At 34.9% G+C, this 17,970-nt stretch overlaps 1 protein-coding gene across 5 annotated transcripts in view; it reads left to right on the top strand.

Moving 5' to 3' along the window:
- Positions 1-17,369, top strand: part of GABRA1 (gamma-aminobutyric acid type A receptor subunit alpha1) — a 40,795-nt gene extending 23,426 nt beyond the window's left edge. For 4 of the 5 annotated variants that reach the window (XM_014877335.2, XM_088173820.1, XM_088173821.1 and 1 more), the window contains exons 7-10: positions 3,532-3,675; positions 9,746-9,898; positions 12,512-12,714; positions 14,558-17,369. In XM_014877335.2, the coding sequence (XP_014732821.1) occupies positions 3,532-3,675; positions 9,746-9,898; positions 12,512-12,714; positions 14,558-14,866 (809 nt within the window). In that variant the 3' untranslated portion in view covers positions 14,867-17,369. The remainder of the gene's footprint in view (positions 1-3,531; positions 3,676-9,745; positions 9,899-12,511; positions 12,715-14,557) is intronic. The other variant, XM_088173823.1, reaches the window with a different exon arrangement.
- Positions 17,370-17,970: the final 601 nt, after the last annotated feature.

The following is a 17,970-nucleotide window of genomic DNA, read 5'->3' on the forward strand; positions in this document are numbered from 1 at the left end:
GAGCTGCAAATCCCCTAGATAAAGCTTGGAGAACAAAAAACTCATACAACCTTGGAGTAAAACTGGCGAGAATAGTTTGCTACTTGAATGTTTTCTTAGAGAGCACTTCCAATAAATCTTCCCAAATATTGCATGAAACAGAGTGGAGTGGGGGGAAGCTTTATTCTAGTTTATAACAGGACAGATGCTGCAGTGGATTCTTGATTAATAAGAGATAGGTACACCCGAGATCCCAGTGAGATCAGGAGTGGCTGCAGGATCAAATTTCTTTTGATGTGCTCATTAAAATGTCCCTGTAGGCATCGTGCTGGAACTGCGAGGTAGGGAGATGGCTAATCCTGCAAAAAAATGGTAATGACAATTTAAACCAGGAACAGTTTCCAAACAAATTTGACTTACTAGACTGGATTTTATAGACTTGAAAAGACACGTATCACCACATCTGCTCATCATTGAACCATAGCCCAAACACCAGACCTTCCCTAGTATGAACAGTATTCCCTATTTTTTCCTACACTGAGTTCTTTCTGGCTCACTGTGTCCCAGATTAATGTACTCTTCATTCACAAAGTGCACGGCTTTCAGATTACTGAGGACCTTGCCTCAATTAAATAAATGACTACGATTTGCAGAAATTATTAAATAAAAGGGATAGATAATGTAGATTTGCATAAAAATCATGAACCACACCAGAAGGCAAGAACAAGACAGCCGAAAACATGCAAGTGTATCTGCATTTTTTGTATCTAAACTCATTAAAAAAAAAAAAACACCAAACTTTCAGAATGTACATAATTTTCTTAATTAAACAAAAACATCACTGGTATTTCTGATAGAAAGACCATTTCTTACACCACTCAAAGGCAATAACTGACATTCTAAGCTCAGAGTACAGCTGTGGACTGTCATGTTTTATTGGTTTTTTTTCATTTTTTTTTTTTAACACTAATGTTCTATGGCAGCTGTTCAAAATTGGCCCTAGAAAAACAAGTAACTACATATGCTTGGAAGGATCATTAGACAAAATCAAGGAGTTTTCAAGGAAACTTTTCATTCACCCACTAAATTCAGGTGAGCTCCTAATCTGGGATCCTCATGGGGAGGAGTTCCTTCTGTAACATGGTTTTACTGCAAACACTGCATGAAGAATTCACTGTTGAAAACAACCCTTTAAAGCTGGATCTCTCCCTTCTTTCTCATCAGTTCATATGCCATAATTGTCAAGTTACAGATTATTTCTCTCAATATTTTGTTATTGATGTAAGTAGAAATATCTCCAACAGGATAAATGGCTGGACCCAAGCAAGTTATGAAAGTGGGACTAACTGTCAAACATAAAAAACCCCCAGATCTTATAATTAATTCCCACTTTTTAAGTGAGAATCATATTTAAATACATTTGGGACATTTTTGTCAAACTAAAGCAATTAATTATAATCATCTTAATGGACTGGAAAATTTACTGGAAAATGCATTTAACTGTCACAAAATCCATGCTTAAAGTGCAGACTACAATCTAACACTTAGCTCCCCAAGGCAGTGTTTGCCTAGCTCCATTTGTTTTAGATTAAATTGGATAAGAGGTTTTTTATGTTCTCCACTGCTACTCATCACTTGTTGAAGCTGGATTCCTAAAAGCCTCACAACGAAGGAGTTGCACATCTCCTATGGACTCTGCCCATATTGTAGAGACCAATAAATGTTTGACCCAGCTCCAAGGCTAAAGTGATTTGCCAAAGAGCAGCTTAAGCTAGAGGTTATTCCAGTGTAAATTCAATGTGACAAATGCTAAAGAAATTCTGGAACAACAAAATGCCATATGTTGGCAAAACAAAATCAGAAAGGCAGATGCTCTCCTCAACTCCTACCGCAAATATCTGATTGTCAGTTTAAAACTGAGGCCACTCTAGAAACCAGCAGTGACGGGAGCAGACAGCTATGTTGCTGCTTACACAACATGAATTGGACACTTAGGAGGGCAGCTGAATCGAGCACCAAATCTGGCAGTTCATTTCTAGCACTGCCCAGTGCACCCCTTTCCCCATAAACCAATCCAGTCATTCTCAGTAACTCAGAAAAGCACTTGTCTCTCTTCTATTACCATACTCCAGAACAAATGCTTGGAAATTAATTTTATTACTGTCTTTATGTGACTACATTAGCAAGTCAATTTCTGTGTTTACTCTGGCCATTATTTTTAAAGTCAGAATTATTAAGATGTAAATTTGGGTTTGCCATTGACTCCAAAAATATAATCCAAGATATGTTACAATGCTTAGGGAATATGAAGCCTGAAGATAAAAGCACCCTTCAGCTTTACTAATGCAAAATCAAATGCCATGCAATTAATTTACCAGCACATTCTACACAATCAACTCTTCAATTACTTGCTGTTATCTCTTACACTGATAAGGTAAAATTGCTAACTCACAAATGAAGTCAAGTGAATCAGATTCCTCCCTTTCCCTTCCTGCTTGTCAGTCTGAAAAAAAGGAAATTCTCATCTTGTAGGTAGAATCCTACTGTCATTTTGGATGCCCTTAGATGTCTCATCCAGCTCCAGCTGTCTGTGGTGGGTGCAAGCTTAATGCAGATTCTGGCCACACATTCATTCCCATTCATGCCTTTGGATACTCTTTAGTAAAGAATTACATGAGATGCCTCTTTGTAGTCAATTAACTCCCACCCAACTGCTCCAAGTGAGAGCTGCCAGATTTCAGACTGCACAAAATGACAGCACAATTTTACTACAGAATTAGGAATAAAAATATTTATGTGTAGCTCTATACTAGAAAGAACATAAATAACAGCACAAAGCCCCTCAATGGCATGCATAGATGTTACTGAATTATCTTTGTAACACACCAGACTGCATGGGCTTGGAGAGCCCACAGTACTTTTCTTTTGCCTCATTCCAAACTCAGGGCTTGAGTGTGAGGAATATTCAGAAATAACCAAAGCAAGAAATAAAAAACAGAGTAATTGTGAGTTAAACTCACTCTCTCCTAGGCAGCCTCAGAAATGTCAGCTAGGCCCATTTTACAGCAAGGACAGTGTGATGGGGGCATGACCAAATGGGGAGCTGTATCCAGGCTGAGGAGAAGATCACTGAAGTCACTCTGAGAAGGACTTTCAGAGGCCCAGACAACATCACACTATGAAAAATTGAAAAGTCTGAGGCTTGTCTTTCTTTACAATAGCTAGAAGTTACAAAAAGCATGGGGGTTCTTGCATGCTCATGAAATTCCACTTCTCACTCTCACTTCTTTACATAGGCAGGAAATATATAAGAGAGAAATATTTTCATGCCATGGAGGACCAACCTTAATCCAGCCCTACAGCAGATATTTAGCTATTTTGTAAAAATCAATTGTACTTCCTATAGATAAATTTCAGTAAGATAATTGTGGGTTTCCACAGATAATTAAAGAAAATTAAATATTCAAACTACTGCTCAAAACATTGTTCTGACAAAGCTGTAAAGCAACAGAAAGTGCAAAGCTTAATTGCAATGTATTTCTCTTAAATTAGATGCTTATACCAGAGCAGAGGTTGTGTATGAATGGACACGAGAACCAGCAAGGTCAGTGGTTGTGGCTGAAGATGGCTCTCGACTGAACCAGTATGATCTGCTTGGACAAACTGTGGACTCTGGAATTGTACAGTCCAGTACAGGTCTGTGAAAAAAATTTTGGAAGTGCAATATTGAACTGTCAAGATGTAATTCAGAGCAGGATTTAAAAATACAAAGACATAAGAATGAGGGGTAAATTATAATATATGTACTTCAAACTAGGAAAACATGACTCTGAAAATATAATACATCCTGGAATTATTTTCCTACTTCAACTGGTGGTAAAAATATATGAACAATTAAAAGGCTTCCTACAGTGTCAGATTTAGCCAGAAAAAACCAATAATTGATATAATAAAAAAGCACTCCTCATGTTCTTCTCATATTATCTGCTTACTATATAGGCTGGTAAAAATATCATAACAATATGAATCCTCAAAGATCATATTTCTGCAGGCAGGTAAGCCACTAAAAGCAAGTACTTTGTTTATCAAGTAGGTGTTTAAAGAATTAGAACTGTCATCAAACTCAAAACCATCTGAAACACCCAAACATGATTTCCTTTAATGCTTGCACCAGCTTTAACTCCAAAATTTAATGAGATATAGAAATACAGCTGACATTTATAGTATGATATACTTGTAACCTTGACGCTGGATACAGCCCCCTTTTTTTAACTTTGCAGTTCCTTGTTTCAAGATGTAAATTTTTAAAAGTTGATTTTCTAATAATTTGGATGATCTAAATACAGTAAGAAACTGAGCACTGGGCATGAACAAGAGCTCTGTTGACCAGATTGACTTGTCAATGACCAAAAGCAGCACTGCTTCAGGCAAAGTTGTTATATTGTTTTGGATACACCCAAATTGTGACTTAGAGAGAAGTCTTCTTATAACTGCATAAATCAAATTTCCTAATGTGTTGTTGTTGAAGTCAATGAATATTTAAGGGAAAGTGAGTTAAGGCGAACTGTAATTTGTGTCGTCTTTTGTCTTTTGTGTAATTTTTTATTTAGCTTGTTAAAATATATTCATATGCTCTATTAAGCCAAGAAAAGCTCTCACAGACAAGTTTCTAGGTTACTGCTTGGGAGCTTCTGTTCAGTTGATATAAAAGTAAGTGGTATGGCAATAATAGGAACTTTGCATAAGAACAGCATCAACACAACTGCTCCCATTGCTGAGCACAGAGGTGTGCAACAAGCAGGTAAAAAGGGGAGAACTCTTGACCTTCCCACAGATGGAAATATTGCCATTGGCTTTTCTGCAGCCAGCAATTCACCCCAACTGCCCTCTGCTGGAAAGTCAACAGGATTTGAGGGGATCTCTGTGAGGTTCTCTCACAGAGACCTCGCCAGCCTGTGGGGCTGGCTTTCTTCCCTGCTTGCTGCATGTGCTCTAAGAGCAGTAGGATAATCAGAAAAGACTCATGGGGGAACATAACTAAACCAAATAGAAATGCCAGACATGGTTCAGGGTAATTAGATAGCAATGTGAGAAGCATGCTATAAACTGTTATGAAGGGCAGACAAGAAATTTTCAAACAGAACTGAAACATAGGCTTTATGCATTTCCATGAAGAAACAAACAATTTGTTTTGCCCATGCTATTTCCAAGATTTGAATTCTGCTTCCTTTTTCTACCTGACGAAACCCTTTACTATTGTCATCTATAAAGTTAAATATAGTATAGTTAATACATAGTATATGCTGAGATGAAGATGTTGTCTAGATGATGAAAAACTACAAAGAACTGAATGGAATAGCTAACAAAACTAAAAACAATCCCATCAGAGAATCTTTTTAGTGTTTACAAATTTACAATCCTCTTTAATTACTACCTAATAAGAAGACATAGTTGTGGAAGAAACATATTTATTGCTTTCAAATTCAATGTCTCAAAGGAAAATTCTTCATTATTTGCTTTGGGAAGAAAAATGCTTTGCTTTCCCCATACTAAAGGTAAGGATCAGGAGTGGTTAATAATCCCTTTTCTCCCTCTTGAGGTAGGTGGACAGGCAGTCTCAACGGCATTTTCCAGCATGACTTTGTCCTCTGATCACCTCTGGTTTAATATATGACATATGTAATGAAAGACATGAAATTCCTCTCTGCTTTCAGAGTCATGGATAGTGACTCATCTTACAAAAATACAAAAGGAATTGAAGTCAATCTTCACTTAAGAGTTCTCAACACACTTTTATTAGGCCAGAAAATAAAACTCTTTTGCAGCTGATTCTGTGGATCATTAGAGCTATCTACAATGTCTTGGGAAAATTTAAGACAATATTCATAGTTGTATGGAATTCTAGATACTTATTTTCCCAAGCATCTGGGTGTAGCCAGGTTATTCTAAACATTCTCGAAACTATTAAATGATTTCATGGATCTACAGAGTGCTTTTTTTTTCTTTAATTTCTTCTTTGGCGAGTAGGCCACCTGCAATCCTTATTTATGGATATAGAGCAAGATAACTACAAACACTGATTTTTTTAATGACAAGAGAAGCTTGAAGCATCTAAAATTTTTTAGAGTATAGTGTATTCATCTATTCTAGCAATGGAATATGCAGGTACTACAGGCTTAAAAATAGTATTAAGTGAAATAATAATTATAGCTGCTGCTGTTTTGTTTAAGCTGAGTTATCAGTTTTTTATTTGTATATAAAATTACTGTCACTCTCCAGCCACTGATTCATATTGACTCAAAAAGATTTTTAAATTATTCTTTTTGTAAGCACCTTAACAAACACTTAAAGGGCTTATGCAAGTTTCCATTTATATCAAAATACTTTGCCACTTTGAAAACATTGCTTTGTGCTGAGAATCATCAGGATTTATACTCAAAACGGTTAATTTTTTTCTTATCTCTGTAAATCTACAGAGATTATGTTGTTCTTAAGAGTATTTTTTTACTGAGTTACATGGCATAAATAGTAAATGATAAATACTTTGTTTTAAATTAATGGCAAGGAAAGCCTTACTCTTGCACATTTGACTCAATTATTGCAATATACTGTGGAATTAAGGGCTGGTTAAAACTGGACCTTCAGTTCAGAAGCACTGAACACAGGAACATACTCTTCCAAAACTCTGGAAATATTCTAGTGACACAACGACCAGAGTTGCACTCACTTTGCCACTATGGTCCCTAGAGTGGGCCACACTCTGGGAACAGGAGGCCGTAGTAAATGTGGCTCGAGCTATTGCTCCATGGCCTTTTGGCTGTCAGATTGCGTTCAAAGGAGGGCAGGGAGGAGTGGGAGGTCTTTTGCAGAAGATAAAAAGGATTTATTACTCTGGGGAATTTGGGGAGCAAAAGACAAAAATGGAAGGGTGCAACAGTTGAAATATGGGGGAGGTTCAAGGGGAAGGTAAAAATTCTTAGCAAATTAGAGAAATTCTGGGAAGGAGTAAGGGTAGTGTTCACAAAGGCATTGTCCAATGAGGGAAGTATGGGAGAGAAACTGGATCACATGGACTAATTAGATGTGGAGTTTTAGGGGATTTCCAAAGAGGAATTCCAAGCAGGCGGTTGGCACAAAGCAGGACTGACAGGAAATTCAGGATAGATTGACAGGATGGGTGGGAGGGTATAATTTTGGACTAAATGATTCACTTGGGCAATAACAGAACATACCATTAACAAGAAACACACTGCAACATTCCAGCATGGACAGTCATTCAAAAATTAAGTTAATATAGATACAGAATTTGTTTGATGACTTTTAAATGCTTTATATTGTGTATTACATATAAATTAATTTAAATATTGGAGTATATAAAATGAAAACCAGATTTATCTGCACAACACAGTTGTTTGTAGAAGACTTTGGGAATTACAATTTATCTAAGAAGAAATACCTTTCTTTCCAACTTCCTTAGATTAGAAAAGATAAGAGAATATAAGATGTATAAGCTATAACTTGTGAAAGCCTAGCAATCAGACACTGTGAATATAGACAATATTTTGCTCAAGAACTATTTGACATTTTAGATTGTAGGGAATTTTATGATTGTATTGCAATGCTTTCAAAATAGAATCACAGAGATATTGGAAAGTCATGAGAGTAATCAGCAGCTGTCACAAATGTGGCAACAGCATTCAATTAAAGAAAGCCAAAAAATATGGAAAGCTAAAACACAGTAAATAACTGGAGTGCTTTCATGTCCTGGAGTCATTTCAATCAATCTTACAAAACACTTACTATCTTTTAATAGGTGACTGCCCAATAAATACAGTCCATTGGTACTGTGGAAACTTAAGAACATGGTTTTGCCTTGTAACTGAAGTGCAGAGCATTATTCCAGGCCTCTGCTTTACCTAATTCACCCCTCCCAGCATTACCTTTATCTGACTCCTAGCTCAGACCTGCTGCAGTGCAGAACAGATGAGAGTAATTCCTGTCTTTTTAATTGCCTTTATGTTTTGGATCTTGTTCTCATTTTCCAGAGGTTAAAAATACTTTGATAATTTAGGCAGCTAAATAAAGCTTCGGAGTACAGTGCTGTGTTCACTCTGTATTCTTAGCTTGCCATCTACAATCACTGAATTAATTCTGACATACCATTGTGCACATTCTATATCTGATTGCAATAAAATAGTTTTCCATGTCATATTTTAAGTAGATAAAATTAAATTATTGGCTCTCCTAGCTAAGACTGGCACCTTTTGTAAGGTCATAATTTCTGGTACAGAGGAGAAGGAGTTTGTTTCAAAGTTAAAGAAAGGTGAGCAAAATTCAAGTAATAATTCCCACTATACTACAGCCACTCCTATTTTTGAAATAAAAAAATTTCCATGTATATCCTTTGCTTTACCTCTCAACTTAGAATTTATCCTATTTTCCCCCTTTTCTACTGTCTTTTATATTGAAAGCGTATTGTCACATCTTAAAAATAAGATTTTCTTGGGGTTAGAAATTGAGCAAGATTGCTCAAATGAATGTTCTTCTGGATTCTGCATTACAGAGATGGGTATTTGACATTCTCTGTGCATAAGCAGTCAATGTCTAGACATAGTTTTTCAATCAAGTTTAACTTTTCCTATACAAGAACAGTTTTCTCCTTTCAGCTACGTACATTTTAAAATAGAACTACAGTAATTTCATGTCATCTCTAATCTAGACAAAGCTTCCATTCAGTTAAGTGTCTACTTGTTTCATTCCTAAGATGTTTATTGCATAATAAGAAGAATCAGTCTAGTAAAAAAAAACTCCGAAAAAAAACAAAAAAAAAAAAACAAAAAAAAAAAAAACACAAAAAAAAAAAACAACCAAAAAACCCCAACAAAAAACAAACAAAAAGTACCGAACAACAACAGCAACAACAAAACCAACCCAAAACAACAAAAACCATGAAAACAATAGGTTTTTCAATCTTTGGAGAATGTATTTTTCTCCAAAATCCATTTAAAATTATATAAATAATGATCTGAAAATTAGCGTTATTTGCTCTGCAGGCAAGAAACATTTATGGAAGGACATAAGTATATTAGAATATTAAATATATTTATATTTATTATTGAAAGTATAAATAAAATTTATTTTTATATAAAAAACAATTAATTTTCATTGCATATGGAGTACCCAGCTCACAAAATTTTGTAGCTCCAAAAGCATTAGTGCTAATGAAAATATTGTGTGTTATTCTTGTAGTAATCATTTATTTCAAGAGAGAATAATAATCTACTAAGGTAGTAAATTAGTGGAACAGGGACACTTCAAAGTATAAAGCACTGGTAGTGGTAATGCAAAAACCATCATATGAGCAATTACATCTTAATCTTGGCCCAACAGAAACACTTTTGTGATGCTGTCTTGATTTAGTCTTTATATGAGGTTTACATGGGTATGCTGTAATGGCTTTTCATCTTCTGATGGAATAAGACCTTCTACAAGAGCTTTAAACAGCCACCAGTTAATACAGACTTTCATTCACTACTCATCAGAGATGAAAATATGTAAATTTAATTAAAATTTCCCAGAAATGTCTAGTTTTGTATTATTAGGGGAAAATTTTAAAACCCACCAGGTTTATTGTTTTCTTCAGAGCTGACCTATTTTGATTTGAGGTCTTCTATTTTATAATAGGGATGAATGTAATGAAAAAATACTTCCTACAAAGACGTCTGATTAATAAAAGTTTTAATGTTCTTTTTTTTCTTGGTTTTAGGGGAATATGTTGTTATGACTACACATTTTCATTTGAAGAGGAAGATTGGTTACTTTGTCATCCAGACTTACTTGCCATGCATCATGACTGTGATACTGTCACAGGTGTCCTTCTGGCTTAACAGAGAATCTGTTCCAGCAAGAACTGTATTTGGTAAGCAAGACCTATAAACCTCCTAGCAATCATGAGGCAATTGGGTTTCAGAAATGTTATGGTAAAGTAGTTATGCGTGACATGGTATTGGAGAACAGTGTGAGCCTGGACATGTTGCAGCACACAAGAGCTAATAAATTTCATTGTGAAGATACAGGTCCAAAGCTTTTAAACTGATTTTGACCTGAATGTAAAAAGAGACCTGAAAACACTTCAAGCCATCCATTACCATTTAAATTTTCCAAAGCAATCAGATTATGAATAAAACATCTCTGACAACAGCAATAACATAAATCATGGGATCATCAAAAAGGCTTTAATCAATGGGTATCCATCATTTGACACCTTTAGGCCCTTTGAAAATTCTTATTTTGATTTTTTTTCCTTAATTCCTTTTACAGGCTACTGTTGAGATCAGCAACAATTTATTGTGCTTACAGCAGTGAATACGTGCACTCTAGGAATGCAGTGAGAAGGCAATCTAAAAGATTCTCAAGTTTATGCAGCTGGTCCCTAGGGTTTATCCACTTCTTGCAAATGTTTATCATAAAATTCTTATATTCTTTCATATTCTTTGGAAATATTAACCCAAGTCAAGTACATATTTAAAAACAAACAAACAAACAAACAAACAAAATGACAAAGAAAAGAAAACCAACAAATGCAATAAATTTTCATTTAGGAAAGCTAGAACCTGAGATTTCTGCTGTGTGACCTAGTCCTTGGTGATATCCAGATGGGACTGCTGAACACCTTTGGCAGGAGGTAGAAGCACCCCCAGCCAAGATGGCTTTGACACTCATTTTGCTGCCTCAGGACACTGCAATGGCTGGAAGCTTTGAGCCCTCTAGCTTTGCCAAAGAGAATTAACTGATTTATGCTGAACACGGCAAAGCCAGAGAGTCACTCTTGAGAAATGCAGCCTCTGAAACTCTTGTTGAACAAGAGCTATTTTTATGGATCTTTTCTTGCACCCTTCACAGCTGTGTTTTAGTTTCCCAGTTTCTCTGGAAATCAATCAAAACTTGCATAGCCTTACACCTCATGAACCAAGAAGTGGCTTTATGTTGATATACAGATGTGCATAAACATGTGCATATGCATGTTCTAAACCACAGAACAGTGGTTTGGACTACAGTATAATTAAATTTGATTTACATAATACTGTTTAGATTAGCAACTAAAATTAATTCTGAATTTTTAACATCAGCTTTGCTGAGAACTCCCTGCTAGAAACTTTATAGTCAAAGCTATTGAATTTGTAACTATTTTACCTCTTTTTGCACATACCATTTAAAAATAAATGTCTGGTCATTAGTTTGAAATGCTGTACTTCACTGTCATTAGATGGAGAACAGAATTTCCTAGTCTCAATGGATAATATACAATATTGCACAATTTTCAAGCTGCTATCTTCACAGGCTCAAGAACCCACAAATGTCTCAGTTTTCCTTTTAGAAGATAGTTATTTAGTAAATACTCTTGGGTTTATTCCGTCATTATATATCAAGATAGCATTTTCATTTCAAAATGGGGGTGAAACAAAGTTTCAGAACATCTCGCATGAATGCATATACACACAGAAGAACAACTCGCCTTTTAGCCCACTTAGTACCATAGATAATAAATGTCATAAATCTTTCTTCTGCTACTAAGTAAGAGAAACATAAGCTCACTAGTAATAAGTTAAAGAAACATTTGGTTGCATCTCAAGAAAGAGAAATTGCTTCCTCATTAGGCACTAATAATTCAAGCTCTTCACAGTACCATGTGAATATGTTGTTCATTAACTGACCTATTTTAGACTGCTGTTCATTTCCACTAGCACTCAATGCAGTGAAGATGAACTCGCCAGACACATTCAAGACATGACAGTGCAGTTGTCAAGGTAACTTGTGGACATGTGATTTGATGTAAATGTGTTGTGTGGACTCAGAGATGAATTTTTCCAAGCAGCTGCAAGCAGAGTAAATTCAATACCGTCCTGCTTGCTCTCTGGGGCCAGGTAAAAGGAAGGATTCAACAGTGAGAAGCTCTGATATGAGAAATGAAATTACATTGTCATTCTTACATAAAATCTTTGCTGTGTTCAGGATGTCAGTGAATAAAGGGACAGAAATCTGTAAAACCACAGATTCAAAAAAAGGAAATAACACATAAATCTTGGTGCCCTTGGATATAACTTTGAAGTATAATATCCCAAATAAGCTGAAACAAGTTTTTTTGTTTTCTAAGTATCTCAGAACTGCTGCAAGAAAGAACTAAAGATGTTAAATTGTTACATCTGTAGTACAATTTGCAGGGCATGAATAAAGAACAGCAACAAAATCCTTCATATACCAGGAAGAGTAAGTAGTTCACAAATTATATTTCCATTCCAACTTTAAAAATAGTATTTTATTATAACAACATGAAAGAATAAAAGCATAAAAATGTTTTGAAAATCCCGCAACTTCCAACTCAAAATCCAATATCCTCATTTAGAAACTGAACTCAGGTGTAGAAGTTTGTAAGAACCAAGAGTGTAGAAAAGGCTTTCCCACCTACAGCAGCTGGGAAATGAAGCACAAAAAATAGCCGCTGGCATGAAGACACAAACTCTTTGCTTTGCAGGAGTGACAACTGTACTGACCATGACTACCCTGAGTATCAGCGCGAGGAACTCACTGCCCAAGGTGGCCTATGCCACAGCCATGGATTGGTTCATAGCCGTGTGCTATGCCTTCGTCTTCTCAGCACTCATCGAGTTCGCCACAGTCAATTACTTCACCAAGAGAGGGTATGCATGGGATGGCAAGAGTGTCGTTCCGGAAAAGGTAACACCACGTCATATCCATCCCAAAAGATCATACTCTGCCATGCCAGGTCACTCTATGGGAGGGGGTTTAACACATTAAAAGTTCTTATTAAGTAGAACAGTTATTACTACTGTTTCATCCTGTGTCCACATATAGCATTTCTATGCCATGATTACTTAGATATTTAATACCTAAATACTACTTCTGGCATACTGGATGATACTTAATGCTATTAATAATGAAATATTCTACTGAGATTTTGACTTCTGCAACTGAGCAGAAAAAAAGATGAGCGTGTATTATTTTAAGGGAAGGCAATTAATTTTTTCTGTTTGAACAAGAGAAAGTATGGATGCATCGGTGTAAATGTAGGGGAAAAAAATCTTGTGGCTGCAGTATTTAACAGTTCCCAAGGTACAGTGCTCCAACATGAAATTTAGAAGGGCTGCTCTATCATCATGACCAAATAAATCATCACAGCAGTTTTTTTCCTTCCTTAGCTATAGGAAAAATACATTTGTTTAGAAGGAAGAATTGAAAGCTGTGCTGGGAGTGTGCAATCCTGATCTGTACCTCCCTAAACGTACTAAAGAAAACCAGGGTTAGGGTTTAACTTAGTTAACTTAGGGTTAGGGTTAGGGTTAGGGTTAGGGTCATTAAAAGTACTGTGACCACATAAAAATATTGCCTCCCTGGTACATCTGCTTCTTGAAAACATAGAATTGTATTTGCTGCCTTGTGAAATGACATAATAGATCAAATTTCACTGATATTTTCTCATCAACCATATCTTTTCCCCATTCCAAGAGGATAAAATAGATAACATTTGCCTTTTCTTTTTGTGGGAAATATTGCCCGAAGATTTTGTATGCTGTTGGAATTGTTTTCATTGTATGTTTTGTTCTTGGGTTTTTTTCTCATAATTGGAGGAATGCTTACACCTTCTTAATGACCCACTATATCTCTTTTCTGTGTTTATCCTTGGGCAGAGGCTGAAGAAAGGATCTGGTCTGCCAGAAACTAGGACAGTTAAATTCTAACTAGTATGCCCAGGTGTCAAAATTTAAATTTTTTCCTACAACTAGATCCCAAAAATAGAATACTAGAAAATACAAGGACTTAGGGATAAAATAAGTTTAAATAAGCTCAATAAGTCCTCCTCCCCTAAAAGATACTCAATGTATATTCTTGCTTTAGCTATATAAGTAGGTGGATGAAAAAGTCATACAGACATTAAAGTCTTTGCATATGGAATGCCATTTCAGCCATTATGATCTAATTTTAAGATTCAAACAAGAACATTAAGTTCCTAATCCATAATGCATGTGCCTTTTGTGTAAACTATTGGTGAGTAGAATACTGACAGCTTTGCATCTTATTGAATAAACCACTCCTTTAGTGCATGGTTACATGATAATGTAGTGTGCATTTTTGTGTTTAAATTATGTTTAAACTCTTCCTATCACAATATTTGTCCTAATGTTGAAAAGCTACATTAAGAATTCAGCATTTTCTAAGTTTTTATCCTGATCAAGGGAAACAGTTGTTCGTGAGAACATCAAATTATGACTGGTTTGTCACTGCTGACTGTCATTAAAGGTGATTTTGCCAGTGAGCCTAGCTATCAGGTCTCATTATTTTTATCTATCATCTAATTTGGTTTACCTAATACAAATGGATCATTTTGTCTTTATTGTCACCTAAATATTTTGCGTGAGTTATATATCCAGAACTAACTTATCTCTCACAGCTTATTACACTTTGTGATATGAATTTGATTAATTGCAAAATGTCACAGTACTTTTTCATAATTGCGTCTGTTGAGGAGGTATTGAGAATGAAATATTTCTTCTTTCTTCAGCCAAAGAAAGTGAAGGATCCTCTCATCAAGAAAAACAACACATACACCGCTGCAGCTACGAGCTACACCCCTAATATTGCAAGGGACCCTGGGCTGGCAACCATTGCTAAAAGTGCAACAATTGAGCCCAAAGAAGTTAAGCCAGAAACAAAACCTGCAGAACCCAAGAAAACTTTTAACAGTGTCAGTAAAATTGATCGGTTATCAAGAATAGCCTTCCCATTGCTTTTTGGAATCTTTAACTTAGTCTATTGGGCAACCTATTTAAACAGGGAGCCCCAGCTAAAAGTTCAAACTCCACATCAATAATGTCATTTATTCATATAGTTCTGTTTTGTCTTTTGCTCTGGGAATTGCTTCCCTTTTTCACATACAGTAATTCCCATTTGCTTCATTGCCTCTGTCTTAAAGAACATAAAGGTTTCTTTAGTTAGCAAAAGGTAAAATATATCTGTATATTTAAAAAAACTATGTGTGAGAGAGTGAAGATTTTAAACTATATACTTTGGAAAAGTGATTTTGGAAATGGAAGAGTTGTAGAGTGATGGGAGGGCAGGAAAAAAAAAAGGAAACCATTTGTAGCAAGCTTAGTACTGGATATCCCCAAAAGATAGTGTATATGTACATGAAAAAGATATTTTTATTCAGAAGATTGTAGGGAGGGGGGAAATATTCTTTATGACATTCCTGATGCACATCCTAGACTATATTATTTATTCAGTCACTGTTTGTAATCTTTTCAAGGATGCAAATCTTTCCATTCGCTGAATTCCATAAGATATGGTATTTTCCTAATCCATTTTCTCTTCTATGTTCCAAATTACCCGACTTATAATATTAAATAGTCTTTAATGAGAAAGGAAATCTACTTACTCTAGGTACAGTTTGTCACTGTATAGCACATAAAATCTAATGGTAACAAATGCTTTAATCTGCTCTCTTACTGCAAGCTTGGTCTAAGCATTGAGTTGTCACTAGACTAGATTTAAAACCAGTTGCACAACCAAGTGCAGATCCCAAATTTCTACTATCACCTGTGTAATTCAAACAATTCCTGGATGCTTTAAAGATAGCTTTTATTCATCACTATATTTTAGGGAGTTAATTTTTTGCAAGCTCTAGATATGTTGAATGTATTCTTTTATAAAATGATACATTAAAAGAAGCTTTAGATTGAGATTTATGAATAGCAGAAAGATAAAATATAGTATTTAAATAATATCTGTAAATATGCAGCATGAGATTGTACATTTTTTTACTTTTTTAAATTTATGTTCTTAAAACATTGTGTAGGATTCACCTCTTAGCTCTTAATATGTTGTTAATTGCTCAGTAAAACATATTTAGAGCCTGAATTAAAGGAAAAAAAAATCAGTGGTACTGGAAAGCTTACCAAAAAAAAAAAAGCAGAAAGTGCTTGGAATTTATTCCATTTGTAAAGTGGTTAAGTGTATAGCAGCTTGCAATTTGACAATGTCATCCGATGTATACTATTAGATTAATGACTGGTCTGCTCAGGTCATGCATAAACACTAAAGTATGGGATTATACTTAGTAGGTAAAGATGGTGAAATATTTGTTAAGACAGAAGTTCATCTGTATATTACTGCTATATTTGCTGAAACATAACTGTTACAATAAGCGATGTAATATATGTAGCATTAAATACAAAGAAGTCATACATAAAAGAATGTACAGGAAAACAGATTTTATTGAGCAAACTTACTACATTTCATTTTTACTGTAGCAATATATTTGTAGGAACAATATGTAAGGGCTTTAAATACAAGATGTCCATTTTGCAGGTATTGTGCTCCCTTTAAAAAAATTCCAGTCAGTGTCTACTGATATCTACTAGATACTAGTTACTGCTAACTCTTAGAAATAAACTTTCAGATAAAGTTTTTTCAAAGAGATTGGAAGAATGGTGGATATTTGCAGGAATCAATTAAAAAATATAATTTATGCTATTGAATGGATTTTAAAACAGTGCTACATGACCCTCTAGAGAAATAGCTACTGAGAGTCAAGTTTAATAGGCAGTGATTTCTAAACTCTTAATAAATCAAAAAGTTGACATTCTCTATCTACAAAAGGAAATATTTAATGTCTGATCTAGAGATTTTTTTTTCTTTTTTAATGCTTCATTGTCTAACATTTAGTCCTGTCTGAACTTAATAAGTTATCTGATTGGATCTTATTTAAAAGGGGATGTTCCATCTCTGGTATAATGTGTAGATATATGTATAGAAAAAAAATAAACTACGGCTCTTTAACTTCTGTGTACTTGTTTATCTTGTTATTTTTGGCGTTAAACTAGTGTGTTCATTTAGGGAATTTTATCTTTCTAGCAATTCATAGCTACCTTTTGGTCTGCATTTTGCACATTAGATGTGAATATTACTTAATTAGTCTGCTTTTTGCTATGCAATGATTGCGTTATATCACCTCTTAGTTAGTCTATGCCAATAGTATTATACTGTATAAACTTGACTGCACACTTTATCAAAGACAAGGTATTCTCTATGTAGCTTTTTTACAATGCTTTGCTAAACCATGTAATAATAGTAAGTCTTCCTTGAAAATAATGGTACACTCTTATAGAGGACAGTTTACTCCTGAGAATTTTAAAATATGACATTGAATGTTTATTGCACCTCAGTGCAGTGATGTGGCAATAAAACCTAAATCTAATAGAGGTTGTTTATGGCAGAAGCATGTATTGCTTTACAGAGTTTAGCAAAAGCTCTTTATTTTATGCCAGATTGTAATTCTATTATAATAATAAAGCTAAAAATGTTCAATAATGCAAGTGAATGTTTTACTTTGGTTTTTTTTTAGTTACTGCCTTTTATGACACATTTCTTGATTAGCTACTATGCATTCAAAAACTTAAGTTTTCTTGGATTTGGTAATGAATACAGTTTTAATAGAGGTGATTTTCTGTCCAGTGCTTTCCAGGGACAAATAAAACAGGAATGTTTCCCAAATCTGATTTGACATTCAGAAGATAGTTCACTCTGTACCATGTATATCCAGTAAGGCAATTAATTGCATCAGATGAACAATTGTTAAAATTTTGTACCACAACTGGCTCATACAAGGTAGGAACAAAATAAAATACATTTTCTCCCAGGCAAAATGGCAGACAAACCAGAGACTGAGAGTAAAAATATTACTATTTAAGCTAGAGATTTAACTGGTTAAATAAACACAGAGATCTAAAAAAGACTGGTAGAAAAGAACCTCAGGCTGTATAAAATAATATTTCACTTATTAAAATAGTTGTGAGGATAGCTTTCAAACAAGATATATATACCTCAAAAATTTTAGTGTTCAACTCCTCTTTCTTTCCCAAATAGAGAAAAGGAGAGAAGAAAAGTCATTCCAGTGCATTCAGTCTTCAAACTTTC

The sequence above is a fragment of the Sturnus vulgaris genome, chromosome 15 (assembly GCF_052056855.1).
Source record: "Sturnus vulgaris isolate bStuVul1 chromosome 15, bStuVul1.hap1, whole genome shotgun sequence".
In the NCBI taxonomy this organism is placed as follows: domain Eukaryota; kingdom Metazoa; phylum Chordata; class Aves; order Passeriformes; family Sturnidae; genus Sturnus; species Sturnus vulgaris.